At 51.0% G+C, this 16,912-nt stretch overlaps 5 protein-coding genes across 5 annotated transcripts; all 5 read right to left on the bottom strand.

The window, feature by feature from the left end:
• Positions 1-38: 38 nt before the first annotated feature.
• On the bottom strand, positions 39-2,101 carry ASPSYDRAFT_205242 (uncharacterized protein). Its single transcript, XM_040843878.1, has 4 exons — positions 1,600-2,101; positions 1,518-1,541; positions 1,173-1,451; positions 39-1,124 (listed from the first exon to the last, which is right to left on the bottom strand). Exons 1-4 carry the CDS (start codon positions 1,925-1,927, stop codon positions 112-114), a joined length of 1,644 nt encoding a protein of 547 aa, XP_040701469.1. The 5' UTR covers positions 1,928-2,101; the 3' UTR covers positions 39-111.
• A 1,000-nt stretch (positions 2,102-3,101) lies between these two features.
• ASPSYDRAFT_154020 (uncharacterized protein) lies at positions 3,102-5,118 on the bottom strand (the record flags this gene model as incomplete). Its single annotated transcript, XM_040842337.1, has 3 exons — positions 3,102-3,505; positions 3,555-3,602; positions 3,651-5,118. The coding sequence occupies 3 exons, from the start codon at positions 5,116-5,118 to the stop codon at positions 3,102-3,104; spliced, it is 1,920 nt and encodes a 639-aa protein (XP_040701468.1).
• A 748-nt stretch (positions 5,119-5,866) lies between these two features.
• Positions 5,867-7,189, bottom strand: ASPSYDRAFT_46847 (SDR family NAD(P)-dependent oxidoreductase). The gene is made up of 3 exons (XM_040847325.1): positions 7,031-7,189; positions 6,468-6,976; positions 5,867-6,386 (listed from the first exon to the last, which is right to left on the bottom strand). The coding sequence occupies exons 1-3, from the start codon at positions 7,078-7,080 to the stop codon at positions 6,091-6,093; spliced, it is 855 nt and encodes a 284-aa protein (XP_040701467.1). The 5' UTR covers positions 7,081-7,189; the 3' UTR covers positions 5,867-6,090.
• A 1,287-nt stretch (positions 7,190-8,476) lies between these two features.
• Positions 8,477-11,689, bottom strand: ASPSYDRAFT_180487 (uncharacterized protein; the record flags this gene model as incomplete). Its single annotated transcript, XM_040843496.1, has 2 exons — positions 10,327-11,689; positions 8,477-10,256 (listed from the first exon to the last, which is right to left on the bottom strand). Coding segments are annotated over exons 1-2 (2,910 nt in total), but the record flags the coding sequence as incomplete, so codon positions are not given.
• Positions 11,690-13,653: 1,964 nt separating this feature from the next.
• Positions 13,654-15,634, bottom strand: ASPSYDRAFT_46843 (sugar porter family MFS transporter). The gene is made up of 4 exons (XM_040847324.1): positions 15,258-15,634; positions 15,010-15,198; positions 14,023-14,962; positions 13,654-13,969 (listed from the first exon to the last, which is right to left on the bottom strand). Exons 1-4 carry the CDS (start codon positions 15,475-15,477, stop codon positions 13,684-13,686), a joined length of 1,635 nt encoding a protein of 544 aa, XP_040701465.1. The 5' UTR covers positions 15,478-15,634; the 3' UTR covers positions 13,654-13,683.
• Between the last annotated feature and the right edge of the window lie 1,278 nt (positions 15,635-16,912).

Below are 16,912 nucleotides of genomic sequence, written 5' to 3'. Positions count from 1 at the left end.
GAGACCAGCTCAGACTCTATTGGATATGCTATATTCTTACTTGATTAGTTGTTAAAAAGCCTAAGCACTGGCAATGAAGAATACTTCCTTATCTCTTGTATATTCTGCTATCTACAATTTAGCCGAAGCCGATTCCTGCCCACTACCAGCCACCAAATCCCCCCAAAGCTCAACCGCCTCGTCCCACATCCCATCCTTCTGTATCTCAACCGCCCCATCCGCCCTTAACGTCCTCACCTCCTTATGACTCTTAGTCCCCCACCCCAAATCCTCAACCCCATGCACAAACTTCGTAAACGGATCAATAAACGCCCGTTTAATAACCGCCCTTTCATCTTCCCTCACAACCTCCCCATTGCCCCAGAACCAGATGAACTGGTCCGTCGCGTGCGTCACGCCCCATTCAACGGGTATCATCTTCTCCGAGCATTTCAGCCGGTATTCAATTCTGTAGCGATATATCAAGTTGTCCATAGTATTTCCATTTCCATCACCAGAGCCCTTAGTAAGCTCATAGATAAGCCCCCTCTGCATCTTATGGACCTGCATATCCGCATAAACACGCCCAAATGCATCAGATGCCCAATCTCTATAGCTCTCCGGCAGCGCACCACCGGGGAAATACTTCGTCATAAGGGTATCAACAGCACCGGGCTGCGGGTAATCAGCCACAAGCCGACGACGGACAGACTCGCACGTATTCTGCGCGGGCGGACGCCAGGCGCCGTACAGGAAATGCTCGTCTGCGCATTCCCCGAGGAGCAGACGGATACCGCGCTGGCGGAGTTTTTGAGCCAGGGTGCCGTCTGTGAGTGATTTAAAGAGAGAGTCACGGATGAAGACGTTATCTGTCGTTGGGCGGAATTCGTGCAGGTCGAGACTTGCTATTGTGCTGAGCAGAGTTGTTGCGGGTGTTGAGCGGAGGATGGACAGTTTCTCGGATGCCGGTAGCGAAGCGGAGATGTTTAGAGCGGAGAGGAGGTCGTTGAATTGGGTCTGTGCTGTAGCTGGGGATTTTGGCTGGATTGTGAATGAGTTGGACCAGATGCAGGCGCGTTTTATGATTGATGCCGACTGGGGGAGGTCGAGGTCGTAGGCTAGCTGATAGCAGACAGAGTGCGCGCCTGGAGCAGTTAAGACATGCCGGTATATAAGTAGATGTAGCGAGGTACCTGCGGAATATCCCCCGATTGTAATCTCAGATCCATTGCCGTTGAAAACGCCGATATTGTCTCTTGTCCATTCTAGTGCTAACCGCTGGTCCCAGAAGCCATGGTTTCCGACGGTCTCACCCACAGATGCAGCATCGCTCTCTAGTTCAGAAGAGTAAAGGAAGCCGAAGACGTTTAATCGGTATGCCGGCATAACAATAATAGCATTAAAATCCGTTTCACCCAGAAGCGCAGCAGGGGAGAACATATTCGGCGTGCCAAACTGCAACCAACCGCCATCTGCCAGAAATCAGTATACACCACGCGACCAAGACACGGCCAATGACTGAAGAGTAGACAGCTTACGCATGAAGAAAAAAACAGGCCATCCTGGATGATACCCCATTAGAAAACAATCCCTAACTAATCACAGACCGGAAATACATACCATCCTTAGGCGGCGTCCCGAGGGGCACCCAAATATTACACTGGAAGCAGTCCTCGTCCCAGGGAATCGGCATCCCGTTCAGGAATGTCGGTTGCGGGCAGTTCCCAGTGCCGTCGGGACATTTATACGGTCTCTCTTTCGTCCCGTACTGGTATCCTGCAGGCAGCTTCTGGGACCTGCGCCAGCGTTCTGGGGGCGCGAGGCCGTACCGGACGCCGCCGAAGTAGTTGCATAGCGGTTTGCCGGTTGTTTTGGATGAGACTGTCACTCCCTCGACATAACCCCTGTGGCCGATGGCCTTCAGGTGTGGTTGCTGGGTTGTTTCCATTGGAAGGCTGTCTTTGGTTCTTTATACAGGGCTTGGGATTGTGGTCTGGTTGATCCCAGCCAGTGAATTTCGGGGGCTCACTCTGGCTTTTATAATTGTCTAATTAAACGATGAAAGGCTGATGGTCGAGTTGGAGAAGACGTGCGGAGTGCCGGATACCCGAGACGATCGAGGGGAAGTGGAGATCTCAGAGAACAAAGAACAAAGAAAAAGAAAAAGAAAAAGAAACCATTGTAGACACACCAGAACAGGAGAGGCCGGCGATGAGTGATGTCGGCACCAGATCTGGTTCCGTGGGTATACCGGTACGGTATTCTACGCAGAATGGTATTATTTGTACTCGATCTATAGAAGTTTCGACAACGAATGTTTCTCTATTCAGCAGAAATATTCAATGCATCCATATAATGACAGCATGCTTTTGGCATTGATAATGATCCAGGGATAGTATACGGCAGTATAGCATAGTATACCCTGTCATGGCTGCTAACTGCAGCCTGCAGATTTGGCACCGACTGTCTACAGCCGACATGTCGGCAAATCGGCCAATAAGATTATATTCATTGAGCTCTGGCTATCGAAGAAATAGTTCTAAATGCCATTCTGCGGGGAACTGGGCTGTTAAAGTAATAGGTACTGCTGCAGGGGCACGTACCCATGTTCATCTTTGTATGACTACATTCAATCGTAGTAGCATGTTCTACCCATCCACACATATGGTGTAGACTAGAGCTCATTGAAATACAAACAATTCCAGCAGGAAAGAGAAATGTTGCCAATCTTCTTGATTCTAAAGTTTTGGAATTGCTAGCTTGATTTCTTTTTCGGGTCGTTGTATAAATATATCTAAATATACATAAATACCTATCATCTTTGACCCGCAGATGCGTTCTGTTATCTACAATAATGCCAATGTAATAACGACGACAAAAAGATGGGAATCATACATCGCATCCATCTTACTGCGGAACGCACGCAGCGACCGGTATGCGTTCTAATATACAGATCGTGAAGAGTGCGCTCGAATAAATCGAATAAATACCGACGTCGACATAGTCGATACCACTGGTGATCATGAGACCGCTGCCAGTGCTGCTTCTGACGACATAGTCGAGAGGAATACTCGGGTGTAATGTTCACGTCATGCCGCTCATCCTATTCAAGCAGTAGCACCCTATCCACGCGACGCAGGTTTCTCGAAGGAGACCCTGCGAGAACCAGGCTTCGACCCAGCAGGCTTCTCCCTCACCCTATCCGCAGAAGGCCTACGCGACGCAGGCTTCGATCCACCAGACTTCTCCATATCGCTCTCGTTTCCACCAGAAGGTCTCCTCGAGCCAGGCTTCGACGAGGGTTTCGCGCGAGAAACCCTGCGCGACGCAGGGGCCGACCCGGCAGGCACCGCGCTCGGTCTGCGCGAGACAGGGCGCGATCCGGTGTACGAGAGCGAGGCGCGGCGGCTGGCGCTTTCCTTGCGGGCGTCGGAGAGCTGTTGGGCGAAGGGGGACTTTTTGCGCATGAGGGGGCCTTTCCAGTAGATGATGTAGACCGAGACGACGAGGAGGCAGGAGATGCAGACTGAGCTGTTAGTAATTTTATTTAATTGGCTGGGTTATAAGGAACGTACAGAGGATTGTAGAGGCGTATTCGAGATTACGAGTTGGGGCGCCGATATCTAATGCTCGTTAGTTTGTGTTCTTTTTAAGGTGCTTGAGGAACGTACTGCTGAAGAATGGAGTGGCAGGCACTGTGAGAGCACCGGCGAGGATATCTCTGGCGAAGCCATTGCCACCGGTTGCGGATGCAGAATAAGGACCGTAAGCGCAGACCATATAGTCGATGGTGGTCATGTAGATGGTATAGTTGGCAATGCCTACGATAGCTGCAAAGACCATGGTTCCCATCCAGTGGAGCGGGGGCCCCAAACTCGTCCATGCAAAGCCAATCAAGCCGATGGGGAGGCACGGGGCTGTATAGAGTAGCCACCAGAGTCGCGATTCGTATTGGGCGTGCTCGTCGTCCGGGTTCTTCTTGCGCTTCAGGGAGTTGCGGTGCAGCACGGGGTACATGCTGAGCCAGGCAATGATGTATCCCACTAGAATGGGGATAAATGACAGGCCGATGGCCACAGTACTAAAGTTCCACTGCCCGTACACCAGACTGAAGGACTGGATGAACATGAAGATGAGCGCATCGCTGAATCCACTGAGCAGCGACAGGGTCAGCACGATGGGCTCTGTGGCCAGCATCTTGAACGGACGGATCATATGGGTGATGATCTGCTTCACCGAGAAGCGCTCCTTGAAGGACAGGAACTCATCAGGGCCACAGACATTCAGCCCTGTCTCCTTGCGCTGCTTCTTCGCATAGTTGTTGATCATGATCGTTGAGCGAGTCTCGGGGACAAGCACCAGGTGGCAGAGCTGAACAAATCCACCAAAGATCAACTGAATCCACATCGCCCAGGGCCAAGGTTGGAATGCCTCGACAAAGCCTCCAATCACAGGCCCAAGAACTGAACCACCGACCGAGGAGAAGACCACACAGGCCACGGCGTAGTGTTGGTGCTCGGGCTCCCACAGGTCTGCAATCATCCCCAGCGTGACAGAGCCGCCTGCCAGACTGAGCCCTCCAAACGCGCGACCGACCATGATCGTTGCAAAATTCGGTGCCAGGGCGACAGGCAGTTGCCAGATATTGGTAAGGAACATACTCAGCTGCAAGATCGGCTTGCGGCCCAACTCCTCACTCCACGGCGCCCACAACTCGCAGCCAAATGCATAGGTTACGAGGTAGATCATAGCACCACAGCGAGCCGCCTGGAGACTGACGCCGAATTCCTCTGAAATGCCACCAATGGCATTCGAATACAAGCTGGTGTTGAAGTTCATCGAGGTCTGGACGAGGAAGATGACGGTGATGATCATCCATTTTTTCCAGGACGGGAAGCAGAATCCCAGCTCCTCGTAGCAATCGTCTTCATCGAGGATGATATAACCCTTACGTTCCTTCTGGTCGAGCGAGCGTCGTCCAGCAGCAGGGGTGTGGTTTGACGGCGGCCTTCGCGAGTCTATCGAGACCGAAAAGGACCGGCCGTGGTCGTGGATGGGCTGGAAGTCGCCGACATTCTCGTCTGTTCCTGTGCCCGATAGATCCTCGACCTCTTGCAGGACTCGGGCCGAGTTGGTCATTTTTTTTTTATTATTTTTTCCGCCGAATAAATGGCCGAGTGGGTTCCGAATAAATTGCCGAATTCACGAATTTCGGGTTTCCGAACGAGCGACCGGTGTCAAGCCGATATGGCAGGGCGAGATGACTGGGGAAGAACTGGCGCGGAGGCCCGGCTTTTTAAGTCCCAGTTCGCCGAACGTCAAGACGGAGTATCCGGGGAGCGAGCAGGGTCCGTTGTCTGGCATAAAAACTCTGTCATTGCAAGGGGGCAAGAGCCGGCGACCGCGGGTGTATAAAGGAAGTCTTCTCCACCGGTTCCAGCAGATGGATCTCGATGATGCCGATGCCCGTCATAATTCCCAGCACAGCGCCCAATAAGAAACAGCCCGGGTTTGCAGGGAGTCGCCATGCAACTGGACACCTGGGGAGATTAATTTCCTGTGTGGTGGTCTGTGGACGACTGTCCTCCTAGTTGTTACATAAAGGACGCTCGATCTGTTACGCAGCCAGAATCCTGCTTGGCTGTGGCACACGACCTTTGCAGGATACGGAACAAAGAAAATAAACGACACTACGCAGGTGGCGCATCTTCGCTGTAATGCCGACGTCCCTTCCCGCTCGCAACCAGCTGCCAACTTGGGCGTCGTCTTCACGACTCTTAAGGACCTGGAACTTGGCATGACAAACTTTTCCTTAGCAGTGCTTGTCTGCCCCTTTCTATACCCACTCTCTCCACTACTTTCCATAATTCCGGAGACTCCGGCAGGTCCCCGGGATATTCGCAAGGCTTTTTACGGCATGCCTAGCACTCATTCGCATGATAAAGTAGCTAGAGGAAAATTCTGTACCCTACACCACCATACAAATTAGAGTAGTCGATACCAGTTACATATTATAACAACGGTATGAGCCAGCTCTACCTACTCGCAGACCAGAATCCTTCTCCCAGTAGATGCTCACCCTAGTATTGCAAACACGGTACTACCAAATAATCAATTAATAACATACCCCCCATCGACAACCAACGCATGGCCCTGAACAAACGACGCCCTGGACGAGCTCAAAAACAGCACCGCGTCCGCTACCTCCCTTGGATCCCCCATCCTCCCCATCGGCGCAACATTGACAGCCGGCGCCATCGCCTCAACTCTCTCAGGAGAACTCGTCGTCATATTCGTATCAATCACCCCAGGACAGACGCAGTTCACCCGGATCAAGTCTTTTGAGAAATCAATCGCGTCGGCTCGAGTCAGGCCTACCACTGCGGCTTTGGAGGCGCAGTATGCAGCTATACAGCGTTAACCCTCTAGTAAACCCCAATATATATATATATACTCTCCAAAGTAAAGAAAAGATAGGGATATCTCACCAGCCCCAGCCCTCGAAACAACCCCCAGCTGACTGGCGATATTGACAATCGACCCGCGCTGTCCCGGTCTCCAACTCTCTGCTTCCTCCGTAAGTGGCTCCTGGGTAAGCATCCTCTTCAACGCCGCGCGCGAAACAAGCCACGTCCCGCGATAATTCACCGAGTTAATAAAGTCAAACTGCTGCGCAGAAACATCCGTCGACCGCGCAAAGTCATTCTGCAGGACCCCCGCGCAGTTCACGACGTAGTCTAGACGGCCGAGGGTGTTGAAGGCGTTGGCGATGAGGGTTTCTATGAATGGCTCCGAGGTGATGTCGCCCGGGATGGCGATGACATTTATATTATCGTCTTTTGCGGTGGTGGTGGTGTTAGTGGTGGTGTTCGCTTTTGAGAGTATTTCGACTATCTCCTGCCGGGTTTTTTCGAGCTTGGACGGCTGGATGTCTGTTATTGCGATGCGGGTGCAGCCGGCTTTTGCGAATGCGATTGCTGTTGCGGCGCCGATGCCTGGATCCTGTTAGGTCGGTTGATCATATCATGCAAAGGTGGTGGTGTTCTTGCCTCCTGCTGCGCCGGTGACGAGGGCGGCGCCGGGGAAGGTTACTGCGGCCATGACTTGACGAATGAAACGGGGCAAATGGCAGCTAAGTCAGGAAACAAAACAGTCAGAAAGGACAATTTACAGCAGGGTTGGGATTAAGTCGATATGAGGTCATGGTGTCTACCCCGCATCGTTCAGGCACAAAAAGTGGGGGATCCTATGCTTCTATACAAGAAATTTATACATGCAATATACAGCTTTTATTATATAACAATCCAAGTAACGAAACTAACTTTTAGTACCAATACAGTCGAGATATCCTAGGCCCAGGGCCAGCAGCCAGGGGCCAGACGTCCTTAAGTCTTGTATTATCTTCGTCTGTCATTTCTCCCTCTAATAATGACACACATAAGAACCGCCGCCATCACACCGGCAAGTCCAGTCCAGATACTTGAGCTAGCACGTCGATCCCTGCGAAATGACATCTTGTCGCGGACTTAACAAATACTTTTTAAAGTCTGGTGGAGGGTGGCAAAACTTCAGGCAGAGTAGAGGAAGCAGAGTGTCTAATCTATTGTTTTTACGGAGATGCGGAGGGCTTATTATACTCGACTGTTAACTGGTTTTCATTGTTCGTTCAGTTCATTGTAGAGATGGGGCTGTGCTTTGTATGTAGAACTTCTGGCCTTGTTTTTATAACATATCCATGCCAGCTTTTCTTTGAACAACCTAGAATATATGTTGGCTAGTAGTGTGTACAGAGGTTCGTTCTTTGAGCTGGGCGTGGCTCGTTCTGGGTGACTAAAATCAATAAATCGGAATGCAGAGAGATGACGGACTAAAAGCCGTACTTCGCAGGTTAAACATGTCTTTACTTCCATAATGTCTCATCCCTCTCAACCCCCGCAAGGAACTGCCCGGGTCGATCATAGTATGATAACATCATTATCTTGCTTGTATCATCCTTCAGTCGATTTGCTAGCAGCAGAGGAGTAAGATCCCTACTATTCCCAAAGCTTGGGGAACAGCCCTTCTTCAAGAGGAGATGCACGGTACTGTGATATCCTCTCCACACGGCACGCGACAGCGGCGTAAAGAACATATCATCGATGCTCCATTTATATTTTAAAAGATTTGGATTTGGCGGTAACCCATATCGGTAGTAATCATCCACAAGGTATTGCATGCCGTCCGGCAGAAGAGGGTGGTCGTCCAGGTCCATTTGGGACAGGATCTTCGGCGGTAGGAAGATTCTTCGCTCGTAACGACACGGCGAGATTTGCTGGTCTTGCCGCTCATCAGCAGTATTGGACTTGACTGTAGAGGACATAAAGGCAGAAAGCGCTCTGAATCTCGGCAAGGTATCGGATTCATTTGCGTTGGACCCCTGCATAACAAGCTGTAATGGGAGAGGCGCTGCATACCGAAAGAAGGGGCAGTATAGAAATTCCATTAGGGCCCCCTTCTTTATGAGGAGCTTGACAACGGCATCTAATTTTTTATCAATGGCCCAGGTCAGGGGTGTACCCCCGCCGTTGTCCCGACAGTTGACATCAGCTCCCCTTTCTATCAGCATAGCCACAATCGCATCATGGCCTTGCTTGGACGCAACATGCAATGGTGTGGCCCCAGTATTGGCAGCCAAATTGAAGTCAGCGCCGCAGTCCAGCAAACATTTCACTGTAAGTTCATTATTGTTTTGCGTGGCATAATGCAGAGGGGTATATCCAGAATTATCCGTTGAATCTACAGACAACTTCTCTGATAGACGTGGCACGAGTTTGTGAAGGTCCAAAGAAGCCGCTAGATGCATCCCACTAATGCGGTTTGAAGATCCTTGGCCATATTCAAGTTCCCAGTTAGCTGGAACAAGGGCGCACTGACTGGCTGCAGAAACAAGTCCTTGATCCAAAAGGAATTTCAGGGCATGGGCGTGCACCTTGCTCTTCATGAAGCTCCAGTGGTATGCCCAGAAAATAGAGGCATACGAAAGGAAAGGAAACCGGCGCAGCCTACTCTCCAGTAGCATGTGATTTGTGCATGCACCGGTCTTGAACTCGTCGTAGCTCAAATACGTCAGACAGCTGACGGCAATATTACTCCGGGCGTCTGGAAAATATTCCGAAATATTTGCCTTGAAATAATCTTTTGCAGTTTGGTGGACAAGTCGTATACTCTGACTAACTGAGTCGAGCACCACCAAGCCCGCGCATCCAGACACAACTTCCTGTAGATCGCAGATGTTTGAGTGATCCAGACTCGATATCTCAGGTTCAATGGCAAGTGCATGCTGCATCTCGTCCACTGTGAGTAGCCTTTGAGCACAAACCACCCAAGAAAGCAGCAACTTGGAAAGGCTGCTTTCTATCCGTTGAAACGCACCCTGATATGCCTGGTCTAGCCCTGCGTGGCCTGTGTCCATCTTTCTCAACTCGGTATAGATGGCCTTCTTCGTATGCTTGCCTTTTAGCGAGCCCATGTAAAGCTGAGCCAGTAAAAACATTCCAGCAGCTGCCTTTGAAACCCGTACTTTAATCTCGTTTTGTAATATCGTGTCACGCTCAACAACAACCGATAAATGGCCTAGCTGGCTTGTGAGGTAACGTCGAACATCTTCCTCGCTGGCATATATCGGAAATTGAATCACGCCTTCGCGATTTTGTAAGATATTCGGTCTCGATGTCAGCATTAGGCGTACATCTGCTAACTGCTGTAGTTGGAGCATCTTGTCCAGAAGGTCTTTGCGAGTTGCCTCGTCTTTACACTCATCCAAGGCGTCGATGACGACAAATACAGTGGAGTATCCAGATACGGCCAAACGGAGCTCTTTGAATATGTCACGCGGTGATGGCTGAGTCCTCCGTTTACAGAATTGATCATGGAGGCTCCGAATGCCGGCGGGGACAATATCTTGTTCCAGCGACAGCTGTGATAGGAGCGAGGCAAGCAGGTCGTGGGATGCCTGGTCGTGTTGTTGTTGGTAATTGCAGTATAATACTGCAACGCCAACTCTATCTTTCTCAAAATTGGAATCGTCCAAATGCCTCGAGCGTAAATGGTTCACCACTAGTGACGCTATCACCGTCTTGCCTGCACCGGGAATCCCAGGACAAAATAGAGTCCGGGACGAGCCGCCGAACAGCCAATCTGCAAATCTTGGATCATTCAAAAACCACTGCCCTGTTCCCTCTTGGCAATTTCGATAGACATCACTTTGGATCTTGTCGTAGTCAATCGGGCTCAGCCAGCTGCGAAGCGTCTTGCGGTATACCTCTACACGTGTCATTAGGGTTGGCAAAACCAACGACTGGCTTTAACTCACCATCACCAGCAGTTCTAATCGTATGGACATCACTTCGGATATCGGAAACATCGTCTCGAATGCTGTTTACCGTCTCGGCCACCGATTGCATCACCTTTCCCGCAGTTTGAGCGCCCACTACCTGAGCTGGGGGAATAACCGACAGAAGCTCCTTCGCGAAGGCAGCTGCAACCGCCGCTGCATGCTCCTGCCAAACGTCGTTCTTGTGCGAGTCGCAGTAATCGCTGATTCCCCTGATGACCGCGCACGGGAAGCCATTCATCAAGCCTGCTGCTTCCATCTCGAAGCAAAGAACACCACCGCCCAGTCGGGCATTGATTTGATCGCGCAACGCAGCGTCCTTAATAACCTGGTTTCCTGAGGCAATCAAGCCATAATGGACGGTCATCTCATGCGGCGGCCTCTTCAATGCTCTCCTCCGGTCGCATCCTCGACAACTATCTTGACCTTGTGTGATTATTTGTCCGTTGTAATCCCGCTTTTTACCAACGTTGCTGATGCTTGGCTGCGGGTCGGACATGGTTGCGACATGGCTGTAATCTGATTCAAAGCAAACGTCTTCCAGTCTGTCCGACTTGGTGTATTTCAACGCCAACTTTGGGTATTTGGTGGTCATATCCTCCAAATACTGCGATATCGCAGAGCCCTCCATCTCGTGCTTCGACTCGAGTCTCGTCACAGCCGTAAGCAGCGCGCTTGGAGGATTGTTAAGAATCCCTGTTTGTCTAAAACTGTTCGATTGTTCTGCTTTCCCCATATCCCATTGTATGACACCAGGCAGGCCGCCAGCTGGCGTACTAACAACGACATCGCCCAGCCTAACATTTGGAGGAACCCCTCCCCCGATTCCAACCATCAGGCCGAATCGAATTGATGGGAAAGTAGATATCATCCTTGTTGCCACTGTCGCTGCTGAGCTCGTCCCGATCTCGCCTTTGGGCAGACAGGCGATGACCACGTTGTGGTTGCTCATGCATCCAAGCGTGTATGCGTTGTGATCGTTGACTGGATTAGGAAGGCCATCATGCCGCTGGTCCAGCATCGCTATTGCCGCTGTTTGCTCCTTGGGCAGTGCGCAGACCAGTCCGACTGTGTAGTCATTATGCGACTGAGCGTTTGAGGCCATGGTGGTCCTTGTTAGATCGTTGGCGATCTGGGTGTTTAGAGCAATTATCGCGAATTTCTCGGCCTCCAGGTAATTCCATCCTCTGGAAGGCTAGACCGGGCGAATACATTCCTTGACTTCGTTTACCACCACCGAGGAGTCGAAAGAACAGGGCTAACTGACGATGGTAACTTGGAGGGGCCGAATTTGCGAGGCGAGGCTGAAGTTGAGGCTGTGCACTGCGTAAGAGAAACAACTCGCGACAATTCGTATTCAAAGTCACCTGAGCAGCCATGACGCTGCAGGTCATTCGTCACTGGGGGGCTTTGTTGTTTAAGCCACCGAATAGCTACAGCCCGAACCCGGAAGTTGGACTTCGGATTGGAAACATCGGTGAGAGAACATTTTGTATTTGACTTTACGCACTAAATTGCCAGAAATAATATTTCAAAAACTATGAATCATTATCCGTCCTATATAAATATATGCCAGAATGGTATAGTTACGCAGTATACACGCTTGTTGATATACTGGCAGGACCGACCACATTCGAGCCCCGAATTCAACATAAAATACCGCCCCGTCCCAATATAACTCCTGGTAAATAGCTGTGAGTACTAACGGAATGAAACTAGCCGCATCCCAGCATCCAAACCAAATTAGGAAATGCCGTACAATGCCCGTGCTCAGACCGGGACTTGGCTCATGCACAGAATCCAATTGAAATGCCCACCAACTCACCTTCATATCTCTTCTTGACTGCCAAAGAATGCACCCTCTCTACCTGTCTCTAATCTTAGAGGGATAGTAGGTATGACGGTCTCCCTGGGAACCGCGCATACCCGCATAAGCAGAACACAGAGCACGACGCACCCCAAGACCAAATCAAACTATTCCTCCCGCCCGGTTAAACCATTAAACCGTTAAGCCACCGCAGGGACGAGACCGGCAGGAAGCGATCTACTGAACCGAACCAACGGAGCAAAACCTGGGAGTCCCAAAACCCTGCAGATCATTTATATCATGCAGCCGTTTTCACCGATCCAAGCTCATCACGTTGCAGCTTGATGAGGAAACGCAAACAAACCACTGCACTCCAATGAATAAAAAAAAATGGGTAAACAAAAGAACAAAAACATACAACAGCTGGGATTCGCATGTGGTCACCCACCATACTACTAACCAGCCGGCGTGTGGCTTAAGTACGGCTGAGCGGACGGGAAGCCCTGTTTTCCACACCCTGTGGTCGTATGTACTAAACAGAAATGAAGATGCTGTATTCATTCTCACATCTACTTAGCGCCGGACTTCTGTCCTGCTGGGGCATATCATTATACCCCAGGTTAATTCTACTTACGGAATACGGATGCACTATAAAGCCTCTCAAGTTCATCGGATACAGCGCTGCGCTTGCTCGCTGGGGACCGGACTGGCTGATTGGGATTGGTAGGTAACTGGTTACACGCGTGCCTGCATGAGCAGAGCGCAGAGCACGCGGTATCACGATTGCCATTGCCATTGCGTTGCGTTGCAACGCAACGTGGCGCTGCGTGACGTGATATTGATCGGCCGGCTGGCCGGTGGGCTGGATTCGAGGGACTGCAGATCCAGATCGTTTATTTTTGACATGATATGCATAGAAGATTCTGGATGGGAGGTCGGTCGATCGATCGTCTTCAGATGCGGGTCTTGTCTGGTGCGTGCATATTCCCGTTGTCACTGTCAGTTCCACTGACTTATGGGATGATGTGCATCTGAGATGGTCTGGACTCTGGTATCTGCTTTCTGCGGGCTGGGCTTTGGTGTATGCTCGTTGAATATTATACACCTTAGGGTGGTGGGATCTGCATCTGCACGATGGCTGCGTTGAGACAAAGTAGGTGTGTTATGTTGTGGATCAGTTGTGGTATGTATTGTTCAGACAAAATACTACGTTTTACGAAAATCAGGGAAGAAGTCAGGTACCGAATCCATGGAATTTCTAGTACGAGCCGTCGAAGAATAGCCGACCTAACCTGGGTATAAAAACCGAATCGCAACCGCTGGACATGCATAATGGGCTGTCTGTCCACAAAGACAAGCAAGTCCAAACTTAGTAAACACAAACAAAGAGAAAATAAAAGAAAGCCCTCATTAACCTCCCCTCGTAACACAACTGCTAACCATCAATTCAACCAGCAACAGAGGAGTTGCATAGTTGGATCAGGTTAGAACGAAAGAAAAAAAAAAGTGAAGATGCTTAGGTCAATCAAACATGCTCCACCTTCTCCGTGCTGGTATTCACATCGCTATCCTGCCTCTCCTTCTTAGCGGCGTGCTGCAGGAAGCTGGCACGGCGAACAGCCTCGTCCTCGACCTCGGAAAGCTGGTGCAGCAGCTCACCGTCCTTGCCGTACATGTGAGGTTCCGCTTTGGCGGTCCCGACGAGCGTAAAAATGCTCTTTGTCTTGCGGAAGATACGGTCCATTTCCTCGAGACTGCGGTAAGCAGTTTCGGGGTAGAAGAAGTAGACGACGGGGAAGATGGCAGCGTTACTATTAAACGGTTAGTTCTCTTAACTTCGTAGTAATCGAGGTTCTGGACTTACATGACAGCGAAGATAATGTAGGTTTGGTATTTGATGTTGGCGAATGCAACCGGCGTGATCATGACGACCATGAAGTTGAAAATCCAGTTGGAGGATGTCGCAAGGGCGTTTGCCGGGGCACGAATCTTCAGCGGGACAATTTCAGCTGGGTACAGCCAGGTCATACCAAGCCAGCCGATAGCGAAGAAAGTGTTGAAAACGAAGAGGAAGACAATACAGGCGATGTTGGCTGAATCAGTACCAGCACTTGCGGTACCAGCGAGAATGGCCATGGAGATGGACATTCCTGCGGCACCGAAGAGCATGAGAGTTCGACGGCCGAAGCGCTCAATGGTGAAAACGGCAACCCACGAGGCGATGAAGTACTCTGTTCCGTTGCAGGCAGCGATGAGACGCGACTTTTCGAGAGACATATTCAGCTGGTTTTCAAGCACGACGGGGATGTAGTAGGTGATGAGGTTGATTCCGGATATCTGCTGGAACATTTGGTTGACGTAGGCGAGGACGGTGCGGTGGAAGTGGCGGTCTTCAGTAAAGGTGAACATGTCCTTGAAAGAACCAGATGCCATTTCGAGGACGGTGGCCTTGATGGCGGTGAACTCTGTCTGGATGAAGTGGGAGTCGGGGCCGTCGCCGATAAGGGCACCGAGGACTTCACGGGCCTCGTCTTCGCGACCCTTGAGCACGAGCCAGCGAGGGGACTCGGGAAGAAACATGACGAAGGCGAGGATGATGCCGGCGAAGAAGATCTGGAAGGCGAGCGGGAAGCGCCACGAGACCTCGCTGGGGTCGGTAAAGAGAAGACCAAAGTCGATCCAGTAACTGATTGTGATACCGCAGGTAATCATCGCACCTTCAATCATGACGAGCTGACCACGTTTGTTGGCCTTGCAACATTCAGACTGCCATGTTGGGACGGTCGACGTGTTCATGCCATTTCCTGCAATTGTTAGCTAGTGAAATACTGCGGGTGGCTGAATTACTTACCAAAACCAGTAACCAATCGTCCAACAATGAACTGGGGAAGGTGGTAAGAGGTACACTGTAGCAGAGCGCCGATGACCATGATGAAAGAACCGAGGAAGATAGTCTTGCGTCGCCCGAGATAGTTCCCAACCCAAATAGTCGGAATTGAACCGGCAAAACATCCCAAATTGTAAGCAGCGACGACAATACCTGTCGATGTTAGTACAGTCACAATTAGAAAGTCGCAATCGAATAGCTGGAGGGGGTACCTTGACGAGTAGACTGGGTGCTTTGCTCAGCCGCGGTCAGGCTATCATAGTAAGCGCCGTTGGTAGCGATAGTAGGAAAGTATTTAATGAAGGACTGGAGAGTGAGAAGACCACCAGTAACACCCTGATCGTAACCGAACAGCAAAAAGTCCATGCCGGCAATGATTCCAATGGCGATTTGTAGCTTATCGCCCTGCATGCCCAAGTATCTGCGCGGCATCTTGACGGGGCCTGCCTACCAGCAGTGCAGGCTGAACCAACGAGAGAAGCGAAGCAGACAGTAACAGTAGGACAGTCGAGGAGAACAGCAGTTGTCCTCAGTCCAGGGGGGAAGATTGTGAGAAGGTAAAGAGAAGGAGAAGCAGGATGAAAACAAGGAGAAGAAGATCAACAGCCCGGTAGCACGAGGAGCGCGAGGCTTTTAAAGCAACGGGAGGCTCAGTGCGCCGGCAGCCACATCGCGCACTGAGGCCATTGGCCATTGGGCGCGACTGACATGCGATTCGATTGCCTCGAAACCGTTGCATCAAGCAGCTGGGTCCTTCGAAAACGATCAAGAGTGCAAGCTCCTATTTTCCTGATTGGCCAGTCGACATTTGCGGCCCACCTCCGTCTCCGGATCTGGCGTTCTCTCCAGCTTTCAGGTTTCTCCGCCTCTGCGGTGATTGGCCTGTGCAGCCCCACCCGGGGAAAGGCGCATGACGTTGATAGGCCTGGTCCCTGGGATCGGCGGGACCTGGGCTGAGTCACCCAGGATCGAGCGCAATGCCGTCATGGACTAGCCTGTTGTGGACAACCCGTCGGGAGGTTGGATGCTGGTGTTGCGTGCATTGACAGAGTAAACGATGGATAATGCTAAAATACGACCGGTTCTGGCGCTGGCGAGGGCTGACTGCTGCTTACTCTGATTACAGTTATGATGCAAGGGAGGATCTCGGGCGTGGTACAGATAGGCATCGATGGCCGCGTGTTGAGATTTCAGACCGCGTGGCAGAAGGAATGGAAGCAGCATGGAAATTATTGAAGAAAAGCCCTTGCATTGAGCGTTTGAGCCTGGCACTGGAGTCCCAAAAGTCCAAAACCCAGTCATGAGATGCTGAATTGCCACCACAGAATCACAGAAACAAGACAGAATCCGGGGTTTGGAGACTCCAGATTCCGACCGCAGTAGCAGTCACGTACGGCCCAGTTTTCTGACCCAGTCCGTGAGTCTCAGGCTCTCTCAGATGGTCTGGTTTCTCGCTTATTGCTCGCTTAATTGACCCGACGTTTTCAACGACTGCAAGGCCCCGCAGGAAGCAACTTTCGCCATCCTCGGCCGAGAGAGGCCCGAAAGGCTGAATCGTACACCCCGGATTCTACTTCGCTGTCGGAGTATCAGTATCATTCTACGAGAGCAAGTTATTATTTGCGAAATATGTACGGTGTAGGGGTAGTTGAGGAGGCAGCACAGTCTTCAGTGTCGTGTATCCTGCTTATTTTGAAGGATCACGCCGAGAGTCTGGGCGGTGCTAGCAGGGGTGCAACCGCAAAACAAGAGACCCAAGCCTTCCCCAAGACTTGTCCAAGCCCTGTTCCAGCAAATGCGCGGCCAGAGCCAAGGCATTTCTAATGATCCTTGACATTGGCGACCAGGGGTGAGCATCAAAATCCAA

Source organism: Aspergillus sydowii, assembly GCF_001890705.1.
Source record: "Aspergillus sydowii CBS 593.65 unplaced genomic scaffold ASPSYscaffold_7, whole genome shotgun sequence".
In the NCBI taxonomy this organism is placed as follows: domain Eukaryota; kingdom Fungi; phylum Ascomycota; class Eurotiomycetes; order Eurotiales; family Aspergillaceae; genus Aspergillus; species Aspergillus sydowii.
The sequence above is the reverse complement of the archived record's forward strand: the minus strand, read 5'-3'. Positions and strand labels throughout refer to the sequence as shown.

Excerpts from the sequence above, each read along its gene's own strand:
- ASPSYDRAFT_46847 (XM_040847325.1), bottom strand. The coding sequence starts at position 7,080 with ATGGCCGCAGTAACCTTCCCCGGCGCCGCCCTCGTCACCGGCGCAGCA. Across the intron at positions 6,977-7,030 it reads CTCGTCACCGGCGCAGCAGG|AGGCATCGGCGCCGCAACAG; the intron begins AGGCAAGAACAC and ends CTAACAGGATCC. Across the intron at positions 6,387-6,467 it reads TGTTTCGAGGGCTGGGGCTG|CTGCATACTGCGCCTCCAAA; the intron begins GTGAGATATCCC and ends AACGCTGTATAG.
- ASPSYDRAFT_205242 (XM_040843878.1), bottom strand. The coding sequence starts at position 1,927 with ATGGAAACAACCCAGCAACCACACCTGAAGGCCATCGGCCACAGGGGT. Across the intron at positions 1,542-1,599 it reads CGGGACGCCGCCTAAGGATG|GATGGCCTGTTTTTTTCTTC; the intron begins GTATGTATTTCC and ends GGTATCATCCAG. Across the intron at positions 1,125-1,172 it reads AATCGGGGGATATTCCGCAG|GCGCGCACTCTGTCTGCTAT; the intron begins GTACCTCGCTAC and ends TAACTGCTCCAG.
- ASPSYDRAFT_46843 (XM_040847324.1), bottom strand. The coding sequence starts at position 15,477 with ATGCCGCGCAGATACTTGGGCATGCAGGGCGATAAGCTACAAATCGCC. Across the intron at positions 15,199-15,257 it reads CACCCAGTCTACTCGTCAAG|GTATTGTCGTCGCTGCTTAC; the intron begins GTACCCCCTCCA and ends TAACATCGACAG. Across the intron at positions 14,963-15,009 it reads ACGATTGGTTACTGGTTTTG|GAAATGGCATGAACACGTCG; the intron begins GTAAGTAATTCA and ends TAACAATTGCAG.